The sequence below is a fragment of the Thermobia domestica genome, chromosome 9 (assembly GCF_964235325.1).
Source record: "Thermobia domestica chromosome 9, izTheDome1.hap1.1, whole genome shotgun sequence".
NCBI lineage: Eukaryota > Metazoa > Arthropoda > Insecta > Zygentoma > Lepismatidae > Thermobia > Thermobia domestica.
The window spans coordinates 235,938,740-235,959,652 of record NC_137462.1 but is presented as its reverse complement, the minus strand read 5'-3'; the positions used below and the strand labels follow the sequence as shown (position 1 = coordinate 235,959,652).

The 20,913-nt window shown below is 33.6% G+C and overlaps 1 protein-coding gene across 1 annotated transcript; it reads left to right on the top strand.

Moving 5' to 3' along the window:
• Positions 1 to 171: 171 nt before the first annotated feature.
• On the top strand, positions 172 to 20,192 carry LOC145660622 (uncharacterized). Its single transcript, XM_081725905.1, has 3 exons — positions 172 to 324; positions 12,786 to 13,043; positions 19,745 to 20,192. Exons 1-3 carry the CDS (start codon positions 259 to 261, stop codon positions 19,982 to 19,984), a joined length of 564 nt encoding a protein of 187 aa, XP_081582031.1. The 5' UTR covers positions 172 to 258; the 3' UTR covers positions 19,985 to 20,192.
• Positions 20,193 to 20,913: the final 721 nt, after the last annotated feature.

The following is a 20,913-nucleotide window of genomic DNA, read 5'->3' as shown; positions in this document are numbered from 1 at the left end:
TTTATTCTTTTTGTATTGTATGAGATGGTACCAGATGTGCGCGTGCCCCACCTTGGACGTTGGCTCCGGGCTACCAGTTCTAATCAAGGACACAGAAACACCGAAACTGGAGCAACACCGCCCTCGCAGCTAATGAAGATGAAAGCGGTTTCCAGCTTCCAGCAGCACATCCAAAGCGCGCCAATGTTGTGATGTAACCTTCCCCGGTGCATCGTCATTCACTTCCGAAAAACTAGTTCACTCGTCATACTATAAAAGATGCTCTCGCAGCACTTGAAGTCATTAGTTTTCATAACTGGAGCTTCTGAAGAAGTAGAAATGAAGGTAAGAATGGGAACCAATTACCTCTAATGCACGTGAACACTCTATGATTAATGCATATTTCACTGTATGTTCTATCTTTTATCGATTGTTAAAATTAAGTTTAATGTTGAACTCAATATTTCGAATTACAACGACTAGTGAGTGAAGGTGGAATGATATATCAGCAATAAATATTCCTATTTCAGGTAAATGTAGATAATCCAGATATCAAACATCTATAGCATCTATTGTACAAATACAGTACAGAGTGTTCCAAAATGATATTTTAAACTTTCATCACGTATAAGTCAGAAATGGGGATAATGCTCACACATACTTAAAGTTTTAGTAGCCGTTTAACAGAGTTCAATGTGTGCACCATCTGTAGCACGCAGGAAATCTACTGCAATATTCTAATTCTGTCAATGTCCAGGCTAGCATATCCTCCGCAACGTTATGCGCTGCTGGAAGCTCGCAGTTCCTGCAGGTCCCGCACTGATTTCCCACATCCTTCACGAAGCCCCAAAGGAAAAAATCTAGTGAGGTTATGTCCAGAGACCTTGGGGGTCAGGCAATGGGCCCTCTTCGACTAATCTAACGACTTGGAAATGTGTCGTCCAAGCCCCTATTAATGATCGCGCCCAGTGTGGACGGTGCCCTGCTGCAGCAGGATGGCAGATTGCAGGTGTTCAACCTGTGGAAATGCACACTGTTCCAAACGGTTGTGATGTCCAGATAAACGGTTGCGATGATTGAGACTTTGCAAAGGAAAGCGGTCCCACCGCACAGTTTTAAAGCAAACCACACCACACGTTTACCTCTGGACTCCAGCGCACAATTTTCCGGGTTATGTAGGTGTTCCCCGAGTCCCATATCTGCATATTGTGTCGGTTTACCATTCCAGAAGCACGAAAGCATCTTTGTCAGAAAGTTTGGATCCTTCTCAATACGATTTACAATCTCAATTGCAAATGCTTTGCGCTTTGGCCTGTCATCAGCTTGAAACGCATGCAGCTTCACTCGTTTGTGTAGCATCCTCTGCACCGTGGTCGTTAGTAGCTGCAATTGTCCAAACACTTTACGCATTGAATTGATTGTGCTCCGGAGAAATGCCTGTTGCACCCGTTCCACATATGCTTCACTCGTGCTAGGATGTCCAGAACTCGTTCTCTTCGTGATCCTCCCGATTTCTTTCAACCTCGTGTACCACTCTCGGATGGTTGGACGTGATGGGGCTGTTTGTCTGTAACGCTTTCGGAAATTCCACTGAATTTGGGTTTCAGATTTTGTCTCTATCCACGATTCCACACGCTGTGCTATATTTTGCGAGATGGTTATTTTCGCGAATGCCTCATTTGCAAAGACAAAAAAGATAAAAAAAAAGAAAGAAATAAGAGAAGACAAATTTGTTGCAAGTGTTAGTATAGAACAAAAGTTTAGGTGTGTGACCGTTGATCCACAAACCACACCTTTCTATCTATCCCCATTTCTGACTTATGCCCGATCAAAATTAGAAAAAACATTTCGGAACACCGTGTATATGATATCATATATAGAGGGTAATATTGATTAATTATAAAATATTTTGACTGTTAATAATATTGCTCAAGGTGAAAAAGCCCTGGTAAACTAAAGTTGTATTCAAGATTGTTTAGATCGATACTTCTTGTTTTATGAAGTTTACGAAAAGTGAATAGTAACTCGAATACTTACTAGCAAATTAAGTAATACTAGTACAGTACGTATATCACAAAAGAAGTCACACTGGCTCAATCAACAACTACTGCTGAATATTAATAATCTGCGCAAAAGGTTCTCATTTTCAGGCTTTCTCATCCAGGAATGATCGTCATGATCAGTTAAGATATTATTATTAGAAGTGTTGACGGAGACTTCGTTCGTTGTTGACAGTGCGATCTTTGGTTTTAGTTCCAAATATTATATCAAAACCATGAAACTATAAATCAAAGTACCCATCGCATAATGAAACACTAAATTAGTAAATCGTGGAGCAGTTCAGAATAATCATTACATAATACTTGGAAGTAGTAAATATTTTTTTTTTCAAGAGAACAATTAAATCTTCTTCTAAGCCTTTTTCCAAGTTAGCTGGGGTCAGCTTGTCGGATCGTAGTCCTCTACCAGCTTCTATCCTGTTCTCCAACTGTTTCTACCCTGTCCTCCACCTGTTTTGAAAAATTCAGATTTGTCATGGTACTATGTTTGAGTGGCTCGGGCGAACATAATGGTAAGCGCCATTTACGGTGAAATTGATTATTAGCTGGAATGGGGTAGGATTGAACCACAGAACAGTATGTAGATAGTTTTATTTCGGAAATGTACCTGCAGATGGCAAAAGCTTATTTGGTATGTGTCACTGCATTGAATTGCATGGAAATGTTTAACCTTCCTTCGAAGTTTACTCGAAACTTTGAAAATGTGACATATCATTATGTTTCTCCGAGTCATTCATTTATGTACATTAACAAAGCTTCAGTTATAGACAGTATATAGCCATGAGAGGATTATCAGCAAATGTTGGGATGAATTTTGAGAGAAATCCAGTCAACATCTAAGCGTATTAGTAATATCTTTCTATTCACCTAATATTAGTAAGGGAAATTATTACATTGAAGATCACCCTCTCACTATTTAAACACTGGACCTTCTGATGGCGAAGCACTAATCTTATCCGTTCAACGGCTGCTTGCTGGGATATGTCACATCAACTTAAAAGCAGTCTCCATTTTGACTTGTTGGTTGATTTAATAGTTCAATGTCTCTTTTGAATAAGATGATAATATAGAATCCGAGTCAAATGTACTAACTTTAAGGGTTGAACCTGAGTATTCGGGATAAAGCAGGTAGCAAACCAGGTTATCCACAAGGGAGTTCAATTTTTGTTGAGTAGCCCATTAAGATACATCAAAATTTTAAATACAGTCAAATCTTTATATATATATATATATATATATATATATATATATATATATATATATTACTAAAGCCAAAGAACAATAAAATTTAGCAGAAATTTTATTCAAAAATCTATCTGAAATAAAACAAGCTACTTATTGGTTATACTGTTTTGTTTATATTTTGTTTCGTACATGAAATATGCTGAATCAAGTTATATTCATGACATAACAAATGCCACGATATAAAATAGTCGGAAACGAGATTATCCCTACTAACTACAATGTAAGTTCTTTAAAGCGACCGCCCAATTTTTAAAAACAAAAATCTCTTGATTAGGGAATGCCCTTCTTAAATATAGTTAAATGATTTACCAGCAACTGTCAAAGCACGGACTAAAATTTAAGTAATGGGGCTGCAAGCACTAGCCAAGGCGGGCCCGGTGGGTCCGAACACTTCCTTCGAAACCAGAAATGAAAAAAAAATAAGGAAGGATGAAACAAAAAGAAACGAGAAAAGGAAGAATCACAATTTAAAATATAAAAGAACTACAGCAAGCGTTTAATTACTCTTTCTTATGAGGAGCTTTATCTGGAGGAGACGGGGTGAGGGTCAAGTTAAAAATTGATATTATTGTAACGGGTTATTATTGTAAAGGATCATTCCGCTCCTTTAACTTGTCATTTGGAACAGTTGACGAAATAATAAAAAACAAAAAGTTATGTGGAAAGAGAGTTCTGTTAACATTTGATTCAACAGAGAAAGGAACACAGATTTTGTAAAATATTTTACAAGACATTATTAGATATGTACCTTTTATAATAGTGGATATGTAGTTTTTATAATAGTTGAGATCATAATGGAAGGAAAATTGTTATATTTGAATGAATAGAGGAAAGAACTTAGATATTGGGAAATCTTTTTCAATACTTTTTTATATTCTTTTACTCGAGATTTCTTCATAGTTTGTTATTAAAACACTTACTAACATATCTTCATCTTATTTTTCTAACAAACTAATATATATTGCCCGCAAAACAGTTTAGATTGATCGAGCCCTTGGTGTGATAACCATAGTATTTCATGTCACGGACATCCCATTACAAAATCAATTTCAGCACTTATGCCGCTTCCTGTTGTCCCCAACTATGCTCTCTCGCAGCTCTATGATTATCATACCCATCTTTGATCCCCGGTGGGATCTCATGTGGTTCGAATCCCACGCTAAGCTTGAGGTCTCATATGGCCTCAGTACTGAATATAACGCTAAACTTCAATCAACCAACCCATTCTTTATAAAACGAAATTTCTACTACAGGAATGAAATAAGAAAATAGAGAGTGCTAGAAGTAAAGTATCACTCAAGTAGTGATAAATGAAGAATGTCACAATTTAATTATCACACTTTGATTTACATTTAAACTTTTCTACCACTTACGGTACTATCAACAGATTATTTTATCAATAAGATATTTTAGTTATATAGTAAGTACGAGTACAACTAGCTAGCATGAAGTTTAAACTAACTAACTAACTCTATGGCCTATGGAACACGGAGGTTCAATGCCGCGTTCACAAAAGCTCTCCACTGACTTCTATCCTTAGCTAGCTGCATCCAGTTTCTACTTTTTTATTCCAATCTCTGCGAGATCCATCTTAATATTGTCCTCCCATCTGTACCTAGGTCTTCCTAATGGTCGTTTTCCGATTGGTCTTCCAGTCAAGACTTTGAAAGCGTTTCTACTTTCTTCCATTCTAGTTACATGACCCGCCCACCTAAGCCTCCTAGACTTGACGACCCTAACAATGTTGGGTAAACCGTATAAATTATGTAGTTCCTCGTTATGAAGCTTCCGCCATTCCCCATTCCCGTTCTTCTTGGGTCCGAATATTCGTCTCAGGATCTTGTTTTCAAATACTTTCAGCATGAGGTTTATTAATTCAAATTGTTGAGAGTGTTAATCAGTTTCTGAGACTGCAGAAAGCAGGGTTAATGGTTGTCTTGAAATATTTCTGGTTTCGCATTCGAGTTACAGAAAAAGTATTTAGAGAGCTTCGAAGAAAATGAAAAAAATTAAATAAAATCTTTAAGTTTAACGTCCCACAATTATGCCCTTTAGGCCAAGGGAAAGTATGATTAAAGCAAGTGAACGATGATGGAAGAATTGGTGGAATGATGAAGTGTGAGGAAAGGAGAGTACCCCGAGTAAACCCACGGACACGATGTTGTCCACCACAAACTTACTTGGCCGAGAATCGAACCAAGGACCCCACGTACCAGAGGTAAGTGCTCTACCACTGAGCCACGGTGCCCCCTCACAGAGCTTCGAAATGTGGTATTGGAAAAGGATGGAGAAGATAAAATGAACAGAAACAGAGAAACAAACGAAGATGTTTTAAAATGGATAAGAGAGAAGAGGATATTTTTAGAACCAGCATCCTTCGTAAGAAAGCCAATTGGATTGGAAATATCTTGTGAAGAATTTGTCTTTTTCATACTGCCATAGAAGGAAAGATGGAAGGAAAGCGAGCAATAATAATAAGAAGAACAGAATTGATCGATGGTTTGAAAAAATATTGGAAGCTAAAAGAGAATATAGGGAATTAAAAGAGGAAGCTGAAAATCGAGAAACGTGGAAGGAACATTTTAAAGCCCAAACCTAAAATTAAAAAAGAAAATCATTAGTCATAGGACCTACCAACAGGTAGAATACTTATTAATCACAATCGCATTCGAAATTTTATGTTTTCATGTTTAAATAAACGCATGTCTTTCACAACCCTTACGGGAGGTCAAATATTTCTATGGCTTTCCAGGGTTCACTCGCATACTCTTATCAGTTTAGATAATTATTATTATTAAAATTATTTGATTACTGTTTGTTAACGCTAGAAATACTTTACCCGACAAAATACGGAATGTTGGAAACTGCTTATCTTAAAGAGAATAAAAATGACACTTTTTGGGGGGCAAAAATCAACGGTCTCAAATCATAAGCACCGGTATTTGGCATAACAAGGGTTGGTCATGGTAAGATGTGGTCACCGTGATGGTTCAGAGATGTTTTACTAAATATATAAATGATAATAGCATCACTCTCTTAAAAGTGTCTGCGAGAGATATATATTTAGAAAACCTGCTTCTAGGGATAAATGATTCACAACTAGACTACCAGCTTCCCATGGAATTCCATTTGAGATAAGAGTACGTGAAGAATTCCTCTTGAAATTCATTTAATGTTAATTATTAGGGTGTCAGTGGCAGAGCGCTTACCTTTAATGTGTGTGGTTTCCAGATAGCACCAAACGAATTTTCTGCTGGACCGTATATATTGATTTTATGAGATTTTCCGGGTTCTTCTCACTTTCTTCATTCCACCATATCATACATTATTATCATCATCTTCACTTCCCTAACCTCAGACCATGATCATGGAACGTCAAGCTAATAATAATAATAATAATAATAATAATAATAATAATAATAATAATAATAATAATAATAATAATAATAATAATAATAATAATAATAATAATAATAATAAGGGAAAAGAATTCTTTAAGCAATATTAAAGTCAAAAATTATACACTATACGTGTACAGAATTAAACTAAACAACTCTGAATTAAGTCAAATCAGTCTCACTCCGTTTTTCCTTGATTAATTGCTATTTGTTAATTGAAGAGGTCTACAGTTTCAAGTAGAATCTGAATCACTATAATGGATACTCTTCCATCGGAAAACTAACCCGGGATCTCGTATTCCAAAGAAATGCGCGCTATCATTAAATCAGTGAGGAAGGCTGTTACGATTACTTTTAAACACAAGTCAACCTTCCAGTTGATATTTACATCCATCATACTTTCTGTAATAAGTACTTTGTTTGGGCGTCTTTCAATCGTATTTGTTTTGACACTTGCAAGTCTTCTTTCAGAAGGGTTGGCTAAGGAAGCACAGAATCAAACTTAAAATTCAAAAGAGCTTGAATCACATCTAATCATAATATTTTAATTTTACAAAGCACTTATTATCGTTAGTTCCCAATTAAAATTTTACATACATTTTCAGAAGCTGTAATTTAGTAAATTAATTACATTTCCTGGGTCAGGTCAGAGGAAAGATGGGTACGTTGGATCCTTTGTAAATTAAAAAGATTGTACTATTCGTACTCATCAGACGGTGTTGGCATTGTGGTGTCCACCTAGTGTCGTGAGGACAACTGGGAACTCAGGTCTAGAAGGACTGCATTAATTGGAAAGGGAGGTAATGTACTGACTACACCACCTCAAAGGGCCAGTTGGAAGGCCTGATCTCCTTGATGGCTGTTACGCTAGGAGTTTAGTTTACTTTTTAATAATTAATTACATTGCCATTTTAAAGTCCCCAACATTAATAGTGATAGCCAGAGTGACGTGCTAATCACATATCGCCAATAAAATTGCCGGCTGCTCGGATTAAGCCCTTCGGAACTTCGTCTCTAGAGTTAAGTTTTAGTTGTTAGTTTTTACATTGTATCATTGTCCCTTTACGTTCTTCAATATAATAAGAGGCAATTCTTCAAAAGCATTACAGACTAAAACACTAAACGTCTTTTGAGGCTGTTCTTAATTGATTTTTCAAATTTCAACACAAATCAAGTATCAGAAGCCATGTGACAATTTGTCAGTCACAAACAAGAAAGTCTTAAACGTTTTTCACTAATTAAATTTCAAAAATAAATTGTAATTGAAATTTAGCATAGTCTTAAAAATTATGATTCATTGTACTAAGAAGAAACATTATAGCCAGAGTTCTGGATTTACCATGAGGTCCGAGCCTAGGGATCCAACTTTGACAAATGTTTAAAAGGAAGACACACAATTGCAAAGTTGAATAATAATAATACATACATACATACATACATTGTATTTAGCTCAAATTAAAATTGACGCACTGTGTCCTTATTAAGAACTGGAGTAGAGCTGTAAGTTCACAATATTCAAAAGATGGATACAAAAGAGTACTGTACAAAGTGATTACTGCCTATAGAAACAAAAGATATTGATACTCATGAAGAAAATTGTAATGACAACGCTCCTTCTAAAATAAAATTTTCATGTAAAGAACAATTTATTATGTATAAGAAGATTCAATTTACACGGAAATTACCATTTGTGATCTATGCAAATTTTAAATCACTGTTATTTATGTTTAGTGGTTGTAAAAATGATCCTTGTAAATCATACACACACAGATATAAAAAACATGTGGGCTTTGTTATTACATTGTATACTCTAATGTTACTAACGAAGACCCAGTAATTTACAAAGGATTTAATGCGAAAAAGAAATTCATAAAATATATTAGAATTGAAATTTAATTCAATATGATAAAGGAAACATATTTTTAACGGAAAAAGAACAAATAAAACATAATAATAACACAAGATGTGAAACATGTAATAAAGAACACATAAATAAAGTTTGGTGTGTAAATTACAATAAACAACGTAAGTTATATTGAAACGATAGACATCATGGTCACCTAACTAAAACGCATATATCACTCTGTGTAATAATTGCAACTTACTGTTAAAGTTTAAATATATTGTGCCTGTGATATTGCATAACTTGTCAGGATATGATGTTCATTTATTCATAGAAAGCTTACATTATGATATGAACAAACTAATTTACTACCCGACAGCGAAGAAAAATACATAAGCTTTACGAAACACACAACTAAATTAAAAATTAGATGTGTAGACTCCTTTAAATTTTTAAACACATCCTTAGAGTCATTAGCAACTAATATGGAAGATGAAGACTAAATCTATGTTTATTTTTTTGAGGAATTGAGGCACTTAATTATTCGAAAGGGAGTATACCCACATGATTATATGGGTTCTTGGGTTAAATTTAATGAACAAAATTTCAAAAGTTTGGTTACTTTAATAACATGTTAAATGGGTATTACGACAATCATGGAAACTTTACTCCTGACAAGATATTGAACAGCGATTATTTGAGAGCAAAAGTAATTTGGCAAAAGTCAAAGTGTAATAATATGGGTGATTATCAGAACTTGTACTTAAGAAGTGATGTGCTACTGTTAGTCAATATTTTGGAAAAATTTAGAGAGCAAAGTTTGAAAACTTATGGATAATATACTGCATGTTTTTTGATATTACGTGGATTAGCTTCGGATGCATGTTTAAAATAACAGAGATTAAAGAAGAACAAATCAGTGTAATATGATATTAATGATAGAGAAAGCAAAACGGGGTCTATTATCACGTACAATAAAAGGTGTGCAAAGGCTAATAATTAATATACAAAAATTATGATATATGTAAACCAAGTTCCTCCTTGGTTGAGTTATATAAACAATCTACATGGATTTATATAAACAATCTACATAAGCAATTGTAAAGATTATTCTTTAGCTCCAGAAAACAGAAATCCTCCCGGATTTAAAAATACTAAATTGTTAGCGATACTTTATAATAAAGAAAAATTGCACTATAAGAACCTAAAACTATATTTACATCTGGAATTAAAAGTAACTAAGGTGCACTGTGTTCTCCAACTTAACCAATCCAATTGACTTAAAAAGTATATAGATCTCAACACATATCTGATAGAAAAGCCACTATTAATTTTGAAAAAGACAGAAGAATAGCGTATTTGAAAAAATAGTGAGAACTATTAGAAACTGATTAGATATTTGAATAGTTACAGGTGATAAGCAATATGAAAAATTGATAGCTATATCTACGTATTTTGGAAAAAATGAAACAATGGAAAATCATGATATATCTGCAGTTCTGATGAGTAAACCTGAGAACACCTTTAACAAACCAATATACAATGATTTTTGCATATTAAAATTAGCAAAAATTAGAATGTGTGATTTTTATTACAACGTTATGAAGAAAACTACAGAGATAAATTGAGCTAATATATTCTGATATGGATAGTATAAATCAAATGTTGTTTATGAAGTTTTAAAAGTAATGCTTGATGAATTGGATAATAATGACTATCCAAAAATCAAATATATTATACCACATGTCAACAAAAACTACTTGGAACAATGAAAGACGAAAACAATGGAAACACATTTAACAAGTGTGTGGCATTACAATCTAAAAACTGTTGTAAAGACATAGAAGGTAAAGAAAATTAAAAAGCCTATGAAGGCATAAAACTGTGTTGCTGAAAATACTTTAACCATAGAAAATTGTAAATACTGTCTATTTAACAAAAATGAACCGTTTAGAAAAAGGAATTTAATAAAAAGTATTAAATATGAGGTTTATACAGTAGAATTAAATAAAGTAGCACAAAGTCCTATTGATAGTAAAAATATATATATTGGGATAAATGCATTACCATGGAGCCATTATAAAATGTCAACGTCTTGATACTTTTAGCAAAATAATAATAATAATACTCATATTTGTGTATAAGAAGAGCTGACTTCAGTATTAGAACTAACAAAACGTATAATCTCTGACGACAAAAGTTGATTCAACTGTTAGAATCGACAATAAAAGAATGTTTCTAAAAAATACTTTTATTTTTGGATCAAAAGATCCAATATATTTCAATTAAAAATTTTCTTGTACGCCTTATATTTGGAGAAATACATATAGTGTAGCAAAACCCAAACTATCACTTAACTCAGTATGACATGCTTATTTCGTAGATTTAGGGGCCGTTCAAAACTTTTGTGGCCCCTGATCCAAAAACTAATTATTGGTTAAGATCACAATCTTTTGATGCACTTTTTTTTTTTATCATTTCTAAAATTTTTGGCCAAGGTTGCAATCTTTTGATCCATTTTTTGGGACATTCCTATATTATTGTTCGCTTTTAAAATACATTAGAATAATAGTATTGGCTGAGATAATTTTCTTTTTTTAAAAAAAAAGAAAAGAAAGGTTCCAGCCTTATGAGTGTTCTCTGTTAGCTGATACTATCTGTTAGTGTCTTGAAAACCACGTCAAATCTGCTGTAATAATCGTAAAAGAGAAAATGATGTAGACGTGACGTCTTCCTCTAAAGGAATACTGCTTCACAAAGAAGAAATTGTAATAATATTCGTAAGGAGACCTCCTTTCGATTTCGTGCCAGTGGGGTCCTCATATATATTTTGTATACTGTTTTGTTTTTCGCACCATAGGTCACCTTTGGCATGACTTTGCTGAAGTTCGTTACCTGTTTGGTTTGGTTAACTGCTTAGTTTGTTTATCTGGCCAAGAGATAGTAATACTGTCCTACTAATGGAAATAGTTATTTCGACATTTCGACATTGACTATGAAAGAAAAGAAGGATAGTTCATTCTTGTTAATATGATCCATACTAACATTAAAAAAAAAAGAACTGTTTCTTTTCCATCAGTATTTAAAAGCTAGCGAAACCAAATGGCAAATTTTTATATGCCCTTCTGCATTGTTTTTGTTCAAGATCGTTCATTCTTAGTCAAATAGACGCTGTAATATCCGACTGTGGTATTTCCCGTCGTAAAGCTCACTCCATCAATCTAGGGAACTACTGAATTTCTCTACTGCAGCTATAGTGTGAATTCTCATATTTTCTCTTCTAAAGGCTGTGCTATACTTCAGTTTTGTTCTCGTCTAACGAAAGTTGCCGAAAGCTAGCTTTAGTCAGCTTTGTCTGTCTTCGTCGCTTTGTTTCGAATTTGTATTGGGCATTATGACATACAAAATATTAATGATTAACAACATTATTTTGAGATTGACATATAAATATTTGTATAAGCTTAGTCTTGTGGCCTTAATGGACCCTTCATCCCTGTGTATAATAGAATTCTAGTGCTTGTTATCCAAAAAGAGTGTATCCATTTCCACGTCAATTATTTTGTCACTTAATTCTTGATTCAATTTTGTTTAGAATAATTCGAGATCTGTAAATAACGTAATAAGACTTTCAAAATTTACATTTATCTACACCTACCCCCACTATATTACCTTCAAAATAGTTCCCTTGCGAAAACACGTAGCGATGGAGACGTTTCCAATCTTCATAGCAACGCTGGAACTGAAAAAACGGAATAAAATTAAGCTCTTTGCTTACAGCCACCTTGATGTTATCCGTTGTATCATACTGATGGCTTTTGAGGGGCGCTCTCACAATTTAAAAAGTGGGCACAAGTATTCTCAAGCCTTCGGCACGCTAGCACTATGTACCGGTATTAGTGTTACGCAGGTAGATAGGGAGGAAATGCATGTAGCGGCATCTATTAGGTCAACTGTGAACTATTAGGAATTAGCGTTATAAATAGAGACGCACTTTTATTAAAATAAGGATGTTTTCAATTAAAATAAGAGTAGATTTATTACTTTTAGTGTTATTTAATTATGATATCAAAGATATTGGTGATGGATTTCGCAATGATCAATCAAGTCGATAATTTCAAAATATCAACTTGCTCAAGCCGATCTAGACAATAAACACAAAGACACTAGTAATATCGTTTGTTTCTTTACCGGAAAAATATTTCCATGTTGATCCAATGCATTATATTTATCATCATTCTACAAATTTTACTGCAATTTCAGACACTTATAATTTTGAGCGTCGTAACGCTGGCTATAGCAGCTCCAGCACCTGAGCCTCCCGTGGGTTACGCAAGGCAAGGGCCACCATCAAGTGCGTACGGAGCACCCTCAGCATTGATGACCACATATAGAGCACCATCTTCTCGATCCAATGGAGGTTACAGCAGAGGCGGAGGTTATAGCAACGGAGGTTATAGCAATGGTTTCGGTGGATACAGTAATGGTTTCGCAAGCAACAGAATCGATGAAGAGATTTCTGTGAGTATTACATTTACTGATCTGCTATAATTAATTTATTGATATCGGTAGAACTATATTCTCTTCCTTCACGGGTTAATCATAATATTTCTATTAGTGTATTACATTTACTGATCTACTATAATTAATTTATGATATCGGTAGAACTATATTTTCTTCCTTCACGGGTTAATCATAATATTTCTATTAGTAAAGCAAATTAAATATAGATGTATTTCAAATTGAGAGACTAAAGTTACTGAATTAGGTTAGAAGTAACAAAACAACATGTAAATATTAACCATTTTGGTTCCTGCAATCGCTTAAATCGAAAAAGAGATTTTCTTTCGTTTGTGAATAGTGGATGCAAAATAAATGTCTTGTAGGTAGAATTTCAACTTGTGATCCCGGACTTAAGCTGTAAGTACAGTATTTTGTTATAGAGCTACCAGATTTCCATTCATAAGTGGATAACTCTCAAGAGGAGGGAAATATTCCTCCCATTAACCATTGAGATTTTTTTACACAAATGTTGTACCACGCACGCATATAATCAATTATCATCGCCTATAATTATAACTACAATAGGCGATGATAATTATAATTTACATGCTTGCTCCAAATTGATTTTTTTTTTTTTTTTTTTTTTTTGTCGCGTGTCTACACTGTATAACTTTATAAAGCTACGTTGCCATGTCACTAAAAGCTGTCATTTAAAATGTTGCAACTCTATAATATTTCTCTACGTAAACATAGTCTTGAAAGGGACATGCAACATTTTTTTTTCATCTTGCATTTAGTCAAATCATGTGCAACTCTGGGTCGTCTTGCTTGCTACTTGCTATCGGCCCCCCACAGACATAAAGAAAAAAAATAGTTTCGCCGCTTCCGAAACGACGAATTCCTTTGGACGGATAGAGGAAGAGCGCCAATATACACGTTTTTAATGAGGATGTTCACTATTTATCCACTAGAATGCAGTGCTGCATGCGTGGAGATGTTTCTTGCTTTCAGAAAGTTGTACTGTGCAAACAGTAAATAGAAAGATGGGGTTGCAAGATTTTTTTAATGACAGCTACAAGATTCTTGCAGCATGGCAACCTAGCTTAACAAAATGCATTTTCTGATCTTTGGGCTCGATGATATAGGATGATGCTGTCACTTTCAGCTTGGCCTCAAAACAAAGCCATGTTTGTGGGTAGGACAGAAGTATTTCTATCCTTGCTTCGTAATAGTGAAAAGAAAATAAAATTTGTCAAAATTGTTTATCAGCACGTGTCGGTATCACATAGTATATTAAGAAATGAACATTATAACATTTTCCTCCTCCCTGGCTCCCCTTTTTTCCTTTACATTCAGAACATTTTAAATTAGTTTGTTCTGAGATAAATAAGAGAAATAAATATTGCTTTAACAGATATTTATGTGGGTCTGTTGTGTTATTATTAATGAATGGTAGTTGAACGGTATAATTTGAATGTAATGAATGGTACATTAGAAGTATAAGAATTTTGTTATTGGGTTCAATTCCCTGATAGCACATTCATAATTATATGACTTTAGACCCGAATACCCTATTGTAGTTGGAACAAAATCAATGTAACACCTGCATGTCTTCCTACTAATATGTCAAGATCGTACCTAGAATTTTATGGTGTGGGTATTTCCTTTTAGGAAATTAAGATTGATGCTGTTATCTTCATTCATCATTGCATAAGTTGAGTTGATTTTAAGTTTAACGTCCCTTTCAACAGAGAGGCTATATGAGACGTGAATCTACTGATTGACGTGGAATTCGAACCACATGAGCTCTCGCCGAGAATCGAACCCACGTCTCCCATGCAAAAGGCGAGTACGCTTACCACTTAGCCACGAAAGGAGCTCTCGCTCATCATTTCAGTCGAGTAGGAAACTGTCTGAGACAACTGATAGGAACCTGTAAAAAGGATTTGTAGGTCTCTTTCTGTCAAATCCAGGAAGTTTGGGATGTCCGCAGATGTGACTTTTGAGAAAGAGCGTGTATATCTATCCCAACCAGGCTCTTCTATGTCTAATTCTAATATGTTCTCTGTGATGTGCTGTCGATTGTGAACTTTGATAGAATATTTTTTACTTATATACTCAGTAGCTAAAATGTATACGTACGTCCTATAATACATTCTTAACAACAAATTTGGAATGAAGTAACTAACTGAGTGAAGTTTTCTTTCGCTTAGGAAGGATGCAACTCTATATACTTTAATGACAGGTGCATTCCAATTGCTCCATTCACTTCTAAATTATTAATAAAAGATATGCTGTGAACGTTTGTACTTCCGCTGTTACATTATTATTAGTTTTTCGATAATAAGAGTAAAATAACACATATAACCATCTGGAAACTTCCGATCTTTCCTTCTCTCTTCCTGACGTCTACACTGCAAGAAAGTTTACGTCAAGACATCGCAATAAACCAAACAAAATTGCTGAGAATAAACACGTGTTGATCAATATAGACGTGTTAGGTAAATAATGAAAGCTCCCAAAGGTGGCAAGAAAATCGACATTGGAATGATCGATGACCTTGAAAGCAAGGAATTTCATGACATTATTTGTTCCTTCAGAACTACATCAGGCTCAGAATCCACAGTATTTCCTTTGACTGATATACGTTTATAGAAGTATTCTTTCAATTAGAAAATATTTTAATACTGTTTTCTGGACTAATTTCTTATTATAGGAGGGCCAGATTATCTATTATGGCGATACGCTTAAAACATCTGAACTTGCTTTTTGCAGTGCCCAATATGAATTTTGCTTTTTCGTTGCACTGTGTTTCCTTATTATAATTATTCATTAAGTATTCTGCCTTTCGGCAGAACCTGGGACTAATGAGTTTGTCTTTCTTCAATTTTAGATTTGGGCCTGGAAATGTTTGTTTCACGTTTCCCGATCTTCATTTTCCTCTTTTAACTCCCAATATTTTCTTCTATTTTTCAAATCATCGATAAGTTATGTTCTTCTTCTTCCTATTCCTCGTTTTCCTTCTATGTAGAAGAAACTTTCTTCGGAAGATATATCCAATCTAATTGGCCTTCCTACAAAGGATGTTGGCTAGAACTGTCCTCTTTTCTCCTTTGTTTTAAAAACATCTTTGTTACTCTCTGTGTCCATTTTATCTTCTCCATTTTCCTGCAACACCACATTTCCAAGCTATCTAAATGTTACTTCTCTAAGTTCCGTAATGTCCAAGTCTCTGAACAATACAGTCCAATACAATATTGAGCCTGCTAGTTAAAGGAAAATATCCTAGTCTATGAGTAACGGTAATCCTTAATAGATACTCTTCGCTTCTCTACGCGCCTTGCCTGCATTACATCAATAGATTGCGTTAGCATGAACGTAATTTGGGATTTAGAGCTTCGATTTGATTGGAACTTAAAAATTGCATTGTTTGAATTTAATTATTTCAAAATAGGAGAAATGCGAAGTCGTATTGAGATTTGACCTTTAATATGTACCCTTTCTACAGTAATATCTTGTGAAGATTTATTAAAACTTAAACGATATTATTTCATAGTCAATTTAATTATTTGAAAATGGGTAGAAATGATGCTAAACATGATCGTTCTTTACTCTTTATTATTAACACAAAGGCGGTAACCATATTTAGATTCGAGCACTAATTTTATGTAATAAAATTAGTTGATATGCAACATATATATATATATATATATATATATATATATATATATATATATATATATATATATATATATATATATATATATATATGTGTGTGTGTGTGTGTGTGTGTGTGTGTGTGTGTGTATGTGTGTGTAAATAATTATAACCCTTAATAAGGACTACTTTAACCTATAGTGTATAGCGAACCAAAGGTTCGGAAGAAACAAGTAGATATAAAAGGTCAGAATAATTTATTTGATTAATTATAAATTTAAGTAGAAACAGCAAATCGTATTGTTTTCTTAGCTCTTCTAAACTTTGAGTGTTAAAATTGTGAAAAGATCACAATATGATGCATACGAGTATTTTGGATAAAATACCGTCTTTTTGTTATTCAGATCGGAAAAATTTTGTATATAACTTTGTCATCTCTTGTACACAACTTGTTTGTTTGTATTTCGCATCAGTATTCCATTTTTTAGTTTACTTTCAACGTATCTATAATAAAGTAATTTTAATGTATCGATATTTAAAAGAATCCGTTTTTTAAAAATAACCTAACAATTTAATTTCTTTCTTTGCTAAATCGTCAAGTGAGTATTATATTCTAGTAAAAAAAAAAAAAAAAAAAAGTTATTGTCCGCGTTTAGCAGAATATGTTCTCAGTAAAATTTCGTATCTAATTGAGAATGGTGCGTCTTTCTCACCTCCGTGATATACGAGACCTTTTTTACATCCAGGAATTATTCGTGTACTGAGTACCACTGAACTAATTTACTTTCAACACCTTGTACTCCGTTAAAATCTTTAAATAATGTAATTGCCTAGTTTTGTAGAATTTGAAGTCTTCAGCTAATTGCAATTTATTAGTCCCGGATAAGAAAATTGATCAGAAATTTATATCAGTAGTATATCCTGAAGAATGAAAATAAGGGTTCGGCACTAGACCGATGTAGACCCCAGATAATGCTGGGAATTCTTCTAATATACTATTTCATCATACTATCTAATACTTTCTTTACTGTAATAAAAAAGAATATATTATTTTTCGAATTATTATTAATAATCTATGCATATTCAATTCAATTGATTATAGTGTTGATTATAGATTATAGCATCAATTGATTATAGTATCAATCGGGAAACTATCCTTTTAGTGTAAGATTACCTGATGGTCGTTTCAAATTAAATTTACAAGTGATAATTCATTTCTTAAAATGTTCCTAGGAATAGTAGAAATCTGATTTGTCTGTAGTTCATCGTTTATTTGCTTTTAGTCCATTTTATTTGAATTTAGTGTCCCTTGCAGGAGCGAAGCTATACGAGTACCGGACCTACAGCTTAACGTAGAATCCGAACCCTATCAGCTCCCAAACAGATTTGATTTCGGTACCTTACAATATAGGTCTTAAGAACGCAATGTTCTTTTTGCTGGGTAATATTTTTTTTTTCTTAGAAAAATTAATTACTGTATAAAGTAGAAGTTTTAATAGGTTTAAACATCGTTTCTTAACACTCTGAGTTTGTAAAACATAATGGGCCTTATGCACAGACCTTTCTAATAGCATTTTATTAAGAGCATGACTAACCCATGATCCTAACTTCTGTATTTAGTAACATGTAAGTGAAGTTAACAACGATTTTTATCGAAAAATGTCAACCTCTCCTATTGATTTCTCCTATTGTATTTGAACATCCTACGGAAAAATCGAGGTTAGCTTTTTTTTAAAAAATATAAATCGTTGTTAACTTCACTTACATGTTACTAAATACAGAAGTTAGCATCATGCGTTAGTCAAACTCTTAATACAATGCCAAATACAACCCTGCATAAGGCACAATGTGTTTTGCTTGATAGTATAGACTAATTCGCATAATTTGGGGTTGAAATTAGTGATAGAAAAAAGGGAGAATCGGTCGCTTCAACAAAGCACATCACTAGTCTTCAAATACCACTTTGATTTCCTTCTTCTTCCAATCGCTTTTCCAGAATTTTTCCCATTCCACTAAACTTAGTCTTATTCACAAAACAGTCTTTCCCTTTGTACATCACAATTACTTTCATATCTGACTTCAAACATTTTCACAAAATCTAAATGATTTACCATCTGTTATTTTAGATTTTTTAATGTCTGTCCCTGTGGCATGGTACGTACGTATAAATTAATTATATGTTTCTGTTCTTGACCCACCTCATTTTACTCTAACATTTTTAGTTCTGTTGTGTTCTTGTACCCTTACAGAGATGGAAAATTTTAATTGGAAATATCGCCAAACTAATCATTTTTACAGAACGTGTGTACAAGTTATTACTTCTACATGATGTACCTATTCTGGTTAAAAGGTTTCTCCAAATCAGATAGCTTCAACTCCAATCCGATTTATTAATACTTATTTAGTTTAGTTTAAAAGCTATAGAAAGTAAAGAAACTGGCAGAGTTTAATCAGATCTTACTTTAGAGAACTCATACATAGAAGATGCATTGCAGGGATCTTAGCTTTTCATAAAATTTTCACATGTCAATTCACTGAAAGCTAGGTAAATGCTTTTGAAATTTTGGAACAGTATGAAGAAAAGAACAACGTCAAGTGGAATATAAATTACTCGAGAGTTAGAGCTTGAATCTAACCCAGGACCACAGAAACAAAAGATGAAAGCTATAACTAGTATACTATGAAGAATTAATACATTTTCAATACATTTCAAAGATTTCAATCAAATGAGACCAAAACCGAAACAAGTATCTGTGAGTCAAGATTAAACTGAAACTACCTATATATAGAAGTAGTAAGTATAACATTCAAATGAACCTACATTAGAATAAGCAAACGTATGTAAGAAAATTGTCTTGTTGTTTCCATAAACAGTGGAATACAACCGTAATTTATTAAATAAATAACTTAGTCTACTGTACTACACTTACTTTCTAGAATAAATATTTAATTCTATCATTACAAACTTTTGTTTTACTTTAATATTCAATTCTAGTCATGTTTCTTTGTCTTAACTCTTTCTGTACATCGTAATAGTACTTACAAAATTCTTTCTCTTGTAGGAACCACCATCGTATGAATTCAGGTACGATGTGAACGATCCATTGTATGGTGCTGAGTTTGGACATCAGGAAAGTCGAGAAAATGAATCTGCTTATGGTGAATACCGCGTACTTCTTCCAGATGGTAGGACTCAAATCGTTACATACGAAGCTGACGATAATGGTTTCAGACCCCAAATTAGGTACGAGGATCCCGTAGGAGGGTACGGTGGCAGGAACGGACAAGGAGGTCCATATTAAAATGTAAAGGTGTCTTTGAGCATTAGGTACTTAATGCATGATTTAAACTATTATGTGTTCAATATTGTGTAAAAAATAATAAATAACGACTTAGGTTACAAAGTATACTTGTACAGTATGGATCTTTGAATGAATGAATACCTGTAGGGTTGATTTTAATACTTTTGTATATATATGTTGTTTTATAAATAAAAGTTTATTGATAGAATTTGTTTTTAATTATTTCTGATGTGAAAGCTATTATTTTTAAATTCAAAAAAAAATAACAACACACTAAATGCACTGGATTTTTTTCAATATTTGCTCCATTGCACATCCTACTGAAACGTTTAATGCATTTAAAGTTTTCCAATCACTTCGAACATGTGAACGATATGTTTTCTCGTGATAATTACTATGCTGCTTACTGAGATTTTTCCACTCTAGTTGCACAGTATACTTTATAAAATACAATAAATTATAAATCCCCTATACTAACCACCTAACTCTATGGACTATAGAACCCAGAGGTTCAATGCCGCATTCACAAGAGCTCTCCATTGTCTCCTGTCTTTAGCCACCGGATCCAATTTCTACTTTATATTCCTATTTCTAAGAGTTCCATCTTAATATTGTCTGCTTATCTGCGCCTAGGTCTTCGTAATGGTCGTTTTCCAATTAGACTTCCAGTTAAAACTTTGGAAGCGTTCCTACTTTCTTCCATTCTTCCATAACCTGCCCACCTGAGCCTTCTGAACTCTATGACTCTAACAATGTTTGGTAAACGGTATAAATTATGTAATTCCTCCATAATTTATGAAGTTTCCACCACTCACCATTTCCGTTCCTATTAGGTCCGAATATTTGTCTCAGGATCTTGTTCTCAAATACTTTCAGTTTACGTTCTCCCCTCAAAGCAATCTACCATGTTTCGTAACCATAAAGGACAA

Coding starts and splice junctions, on each gene's coding strand:
- LOC145660622 (XM_081725905.1), top strand. CDS start 259: ATGCTCTCGCAGCACTTGAAGTCATTAGTTTTCATAACTGGAGCTTCT. Junction 325..12,785: donor CTGAAGAAGTAGAAATGAAG/GTAAGAATGGGA, acceptor CTGCAATTTCAG/ACACTTATAATTTTGAGCGT. Junction 13,044..19,744: donor GAATCGATGAAGAGATTTCT/GTGAGTATTACA, acceptor TTTCTCTTGTAG/GAACCACCATCGTATGAATT.